This window comes from Mus caroli, chromosome 5 (genome assembly GCF_900094665.2).
Source record: "Mus caroli chromosome 5, CAROLI_EIJ_v1.1, whole genome shotgun sequence".
NCBI lineage: Eukaryota > Metazoa > Chordata > Mammalia > Rodentia > Muridae > Mus > Mus caroli.
Genome location: NC_034574.1, coordinates 131,984,890 through 131,991,094, shown reverse-complemented (window position 1 = coordinate 131,991,094; position 6,205 = coordinate 131,984,890). Strand labels below are relative to the sequence as shown.

At 55.4% G+C, this 6,205-nt stretch overlaps 1 protein-coding gene across 2 annotated transcripts in view; it reads left to right on the top strand.

Moving 5' to 3' along the window:
* Nucleotides 1–5,998, top strand: part of Adap1 (ArfGAP with dual PH domains 1) — a 54,729-nt gene extending 48,731 nt beyond the window's left edge. For both annotated transcript variants that reach the window (XM_021162774.2, XM_029478022.1), the window contains 5 exons: nucleotides 2,920–3,003; nucleotides 3,224–3,286; nucleotides 4,087–4,158; nucleotides 4,331–4,559; nucleotides 4,799–5,998. In XM_021162774.2, the coding sequence (XP_021018433.2) occupies nucleotides 2,920–3,003; nucleotides 3,224–3,286; nucleotides 4,087–4,158; nucleotides 4,331–4,559; nucleotides 4,799–4,827 (477 nt within the window). In that variant the 3' untranslated portion in view covers nucleotides 4,828–5,998. The remainder of the gene's footprint in view (nucleotides 1–2,919; nucleotides 3,004–3,223; nucleotides 3,287–4,086; nucleotides 4,159–4,330; nucleotides 4,560–4,798) is intronic.
* Nucleotides 5,999–6,205: the final 207 nt, after the last annotated feature.

The window sequence follows — 6,205 nt, the reverse complement described above, 5'->3', positions numbered from 1 at the left end:
AACTCAGAAATCCGCCTGCCTCTGCCTCCTGAGTGCTGGGATTAAAGGCGTGTGCCACCACGGCCCGGCAAGTTTCTGGGATTTGAACTCAGGACCTCTGGAAGAACAGTCAGTGCTCTTAACCTCTGAGCCATCTCTCCAGCCCCTCATTTATCTTTCTCTATACTTCTTTCTGTTATTCCTTTTTTTTTTTTTTTGGCATNTCTTTGTGGCATGTGTATGTTTTGTCCATGTGTGTGGGTACAGGAACGTGCAGGTGTGCCTGCGTTCATGTGCTGGCTGGCCCAAGCTTCATGCTAGGAGTCTTTCTCAATCACTCACCACCTAATTCACTGAGGGGGCTCCTCTCAGTTGAACCCAGGGCTCGATGATTCGGCTAGCAGCTGGCTTGCCCTGGGAGTCCTGTTGCTGAGCTTATAGGGAAGCCACCGGAGGCCCTGAGGAACCTAGATGGGCCCATAGACATTTCATCTCATGTGCAGCTGGCATGTAGCTATCCTGGAGTTCCTACCCACTCATGCCACCTCATCTGCTGCTGGCTAGCTTCCAGCCCATGGCTCTTCTCTGTGTCTCGTGGCTTTAGGTTTTTAATAAACATCCCTCAAGCATAAGCGGGACATAGTGGCACTTGTCTTTGATTTAGCACTTGGGTGGGGGCAGAAGCAGACAGATCTCTACGTGTTTATAGGGAACCCTAATGGCCTATAAAGTGAGTTCCAGGCCAGCCAGGGATACACAATTTGTCCCTGTGTGTGTGTGTGTGTGTGTGTGAGAGAGAGAGACAGAGACAGAGACAGACAGAGAGAGACAGAGACAGAGAGAGAGACAGAGACTGAGAGAGTTCTCAAGCGATGTTAGCTGTTTCCAGAAAGACCTGGCTCTAGGTGTGAGAGGAGTCATTTCACCCCAGGCCTTCAGCTTCATGTTCCTTGGGAACACACGAGGAACCTTCTGCCACTGAGACACTATGCTCTTCCACAGTGGAGATCCCAGCATCCCTTCTGCTCTCCAAGGACAGCTGTGATGAGCCACAAGGGTGACATGTGTCACCCTTGAGCACTCTAGGAGAGGGCACAGACCTCAGTGGGCTAGAACCCCAACTATGAAAACTGGGGGGCATGTGATGGGGAAGATAGTGTTCCAAGAGCAGAGGGGGTGTGCAAAGGACCTGGGGCAGGAGAAAGTGGAATCCCACCTGGGTACAGGTTCTCAGGTGCTGTGGGAAGTCTCAGGTCCCAGGTTTTGCAGCCGTGTGTGTATGTGTGTGTGTGTGTGTGTGTGTGTGTGTACAACATGTGTAAGTGCAGGCACACGTCTGTTTCTACTGCAGCTGGCTTTACATAGGTTCCAGGGATTCACACTCAGTTCTAAATGCTTTTGCAACCAGCACCTTATCTTACCCACCAAGCCATCTGCCTAGCTCTACTTTTATTTTTATCTATCTATCTATCTACCTATCTATCATCTATCTATCTAGTAATTATTTTCCCCTTCCCTTTCTCCCTCTTGCTCCAGCCTCGCTCACTTCGGCCCATAGGTTCTTTATTTATCGATGGCTGTGAGCCACCATGCAGTTGCTGGGATTAGAACTCATGGCCTCTAGAAGAGCAGTCGTTGCCCTTAGCTGCTAAGTCATCTCACCAGCCCTCTATTTTTTTTTTTTTTTTTTTTTTTTGAGACAGGGTTTCTCTGTATAGCCCCGGCTGTCCTGGAACTCACTTTGTAGACCAGGCTGGCCTCGAACTCAGAAATTTGCCTGCCTCTGCCTCCCGAGTGCTGGGATTAAAGGCGTGCGCCATCACGTCTGGCTTAATTTTTATTATTTTTTTTAGACACAAGGTCTCCCATTGGCATGGGTTAAACTAGGTTGGCTGGGTGTCAATTCCTAGGAGATTTCCTGTCTCCTCCTCCCCAGTGCTGGGATTACAAGCTTAGGTTCCCACACCAGGCTTCAAACTCAGATTCTCATGCTTGTAAAGTACAGGTTTTACAAACCCAACCATCATCCCAGCCCAGAACCCAATCTGAACTGGGAAGGGAGAGAGGTGGGAGGAAGAAGGAGCCTGGGGCTTGGTAGGGTAGGTTGGGACAACAGACAGGTCAAGGCTGAGTCCCTGGTGCCCTGGCTCACCTGTAGGGAGAAGGCTGTGTGCCCAAAGCCAAGGGGTTTGGGAAGGCTGATGCTGGGCTAAGTGTGAGCCATTGCAAGCATTGAAAGAGGGATCAGCAATTGTGGGAGGCTTCAGGTCTGTCCCACAGCATGGGAGACAGCTCAGGAGAGCAAGAGAGAGGGAAAATTAGGGTGGAGAAAGTCAGTCAGCTGGAGGGGGTGGGACCAAAGAGGAAGTGGGTAGGGCCAGTTGTGAGTGGGAACATGTGGACAGGTTGTGAGAGGCAGTGGTAGTGGAGGGAGTAGATGCAGGTGGCACACGCTGGGTTCTGCTGCATTCTGGTGTTGGCAGTGCTGTGGATTTTACCAGAAGCATCGGGAAGACAAAAATGGACAGATTCTGATCGAGGCAGTTGGGGTTCCTGTGGCCTGGCAGCAAGGCGGGACCCTAAGTAGCTCCAGGCCACTGTGAACCCCTGCCAGGACTGGGAGACCCCAGATGTGTGCAGGATCTGAGAGGGGCCAGCTGGGATCTGAGCCAGGACAGAAAGCTGAGTGCAGAGAGATAGCTGTGACATGCAGAGCCCAGATGTCAACCCCACTCATTCCCCGGCCTCAGCCTGTTGTTCCCTGATCGGGGCCTCTAAACTGCCCCATCTTGGCACAAGGTGGGGGTAGGCAGTGGGGGTAGGCAGTGGGGGTCCATCCCATCCCGCAGTGAGGCTGCTCAGAGTGCCAGCCCAGGTGAGAGGGTCTGTGGAGGAGACAGAGGCTCAGGAGTCGCCACTCACTGCAACTTCGGCCCTCAGGAGATCGTGGACTGGTTCAATGCACTTCGAGCAGCCCGATTCCACTACCTGCAGGTGGCTTTCCCAGGAGCCAGTGATGCAGACGTGAGTGGCTGTCCCAAAGTCACCCTGCAGGGCAGGTGGGTGGGGAGGGAGGTAGCCACCTGGGATAGGTCACAGGACTGAACAAGGGCATAAACAGGTCCCTGTTGACTGTAGTACTTCTTTCTGGGGTTGGAACCCAGCTTCCGGAGACCATGCCATGCTGTGTTCAGTCTAGGGGGGTGACACAGGGTAGGCCTCATCACCATCTGTTCTGTCCCAGCTGGTGCCCAAGCTCTCTAGGAACTACCTGAAGGAAGGCTACATGGAGAAGACAGGGCCCAAGGTAGGGGAGAGCAATGTGCTTCCAGGCCTTTTCAAGGTCAGACACCTTGCTTTTGTCTGTCTGGGGGTGGTTTGGGGTCACTAGGTCACTGGAATCACTGAGTGCCAGCCCTTTCCTAGGTGCATCGCAAAGTGTCCTGTCTCTGGCCACTTCGTCCTATGGCCTTGAACTTCAGGGTGGTTCTTTTTTTTTGGTTTTTCAAGACAGGGTTTCTCTGTGTAGCCCTGGCTGTCCTGGAACTCACTTTGTAGACCAGGCTGGCCTTAAACTCAGAAATCCTCCTGCCTGTGCCTCCAGAGTGCTGGGATTAAAGGTGTGCACCACCACACCCGGCAGTTCTTTTTTTTGTGACAGGGTTTCTCTGTGTAGCCCTGGCTGTCCTGGAACTCACTTTGTAGACCAGGCTGGCCTCAAACTCAGAAATCCGCCTGCCTCTGCCTCCCAAGTGCTGGGGTTAAAGGAGTGTGCCACCACCGCTCGGCTCAGGGTGGTTCCTGAGGCTTGTCTGTCGCTCTGGTGCTGGGATGAGGACCCAGGATCTAGGAGAGTGACCTGGTTGCAGGTCACTAGGGCTTGAGTCCACCTGAGCCTCCAGCCTTCGGGCTCCTCTTCAGCAGGGACCTTTCACATTTGCTCTGCTATGTGGAAGTGGTGGATTCCAACCTGAATCTCAGGCATGGCCAGGGTTCCTCCTGCACTGGTTGGCCAGAGTGGTGCCCACTGGCTGTTGGGTGGTAGTCACCTGGGGCAGAGGTACACCCTGGGCCTGCTGATGCTCACTTATCCTCCCTGACCCACAGCAGACAGAAGGCTTCCGGAAGCGTTGGTTCACCATGGATGACCGAAGGCTCATGTACTTCAAAGACCCCCTGGTAAGGAAGGTCCAACTATGGCCCCCTGAGTGACCTGTTTCAGGGACTGACTGGTGAGGGAACAGGGCTGGGATTCCTCCGGGTCCTAGATAGCGGTGCAAGGAGAGGAAACAGAGGACAGCCAAGGAGGAGGGTGTTCCCTCCTCATGCCCCAGCCTCTTCTCACCTACAGGACGCCTTTGCCCGAGGGGAAGTCTTCATTGGCAGCAAGGAAAGCGGTTACACGGTCCTGGAGGGCCTCCCACTGTCCACCCAGGGTCACCACTGGCCTCATGGCATAACCATTGTCACCCCTGACCGCAAATTCCTGTTCACGTGTGAGACGGAGTCAGACCAGAGGGAGTGGATTGCAGCCTTCCAGAAGGTGGTGGACAGGCCCATGCTGCCTCAGGAGTATGCAGGTGAGAAGGGCAGGCATGGGGCACGGGGGCAGCAGTGAGGTAGGTGAAGGCCCTTAGTATAGTGTGGCGCCCTAGCAGACAGACTCCCGCTGCTGGCCAGGGGTCCCTGGACAGGCTGCGGAGGGGAGGCCTCAGGCTGGGGGGGGGGGCAGGGGAGGGAGGAGCTTATGGGCTATATGGGGAGGAGGGGAGGCTGGGTGAGCTGGCAGCTCCCAAGGTTAGAACATTCCCATTTTTAGTGGAAGCCCACTTCAAGCATAAACCCTAAGGAAGAAATCCCGGAGGCCCCAGGATTCTACGCTCATGTGGCTGGACAGACGCACTGGACATTAGGGGAGCCCGTCCTCCAGGCCACACCCTGTTCCTTGGTGTGGCCCAGGCATGGCCAGGTGGGGCTCAGGCAAGCCCATTGGATAGACAGTTTTTCAGAACCTCATTAAAGTTGAAGGCAGACTTGGTTTTGGGCCTCACCTGACCCTGGCCCTGTCACGATGCTCCCAGCCACGCCCAGCTGACCCATCCACTCTCCTGCTGCTGGAAGCCCTGCCTCCCAACTTTGAGCAGGACCCTACTAACTCTTCTGGCCTGAGGGGATCTTGGCCTCAGGACAGGACTTGGTGCTGGGCTGCTGTGGACAGCCATGGACAGCCATGGACAGCCATGGATAGCTGTGGCAGCGGGCTGGCCTGGCTGCTGGGGACTCACTCTGGGACGTGCCGCATGCCTCCCCTTTCCTCCCCCCACCTCAACAAGTATTTATTGAGCACCTGCTGTGTGTCAGTCAGGGATCAAGGGTCAGGGGTCAGCTCTTTTTCCCCTAGGGCTGACCCAGCTGGGGTCTTGGGGGTCAGGTATTTTTCCAAGAGAACTGTGTGCACAGGCCCTGCGTCCACCTGTTTGGGGCCCCAGTCTCCTTGGGACAGCTGGCTGGGGCAACCGGGAGGAAGCCTAGTCTGCAGGGTGCTGTGCATGGAGCCCAGTAGTGGCTTCCTTGGGAGCCAGGGAGCGCCCCACCCCATCTGCTTTTGGGCGTCAGTGCCCAGCTCGGTGCTGTCCCTGCTTTGTAACCCATGCCCTCTGGCCCTGACCTTACAGTCTTTGAGCCCTTGATAAATGAGAGCCCAAGCCAAGAGGCGGCCATGGGCAGGAGTGGCTGCCCCCAGCCCTGATTGCTGCTGGCAGGCCAGTAGTTAAAGCTACCTGTATTTATCTCCCTGCTGCCCTCTGGCCACCCCAACAGATGGGCTCCCTTCTATGGGATCCCCAATGGGCAGGTCCTGGCCGCTGGACAGCTGGGGAGCATTGGTGGGGGAACGCATCTGTGAATGACCTGGGCCCTCATCAAAGCTGCACCCCAGGGAATGGGGGAGGGGTCCTTAGTTGGGCTTCTGCTGCCCTGTGTCATGTCCCCTGGAATAAAGTGTGGCTCTGGCGTTGTCCCTTCTGTGTGTTTATGGCTCATGTGGGGAGGAGCTGGCTGGTATTCCCTTTGCCCTGGCAGCCTCCCTTTGGGCAGTAAGAGACATGAGAAGAACCTTGTCACTTCCATGACAGGCCTGAGACAGAGCTGGCCTGACTCTGCAACCTGTGTCCTATAGTCCCCACCCACCATGCTCTGTGTGTGTGTGTGTGTGTGTGTGTGTGTG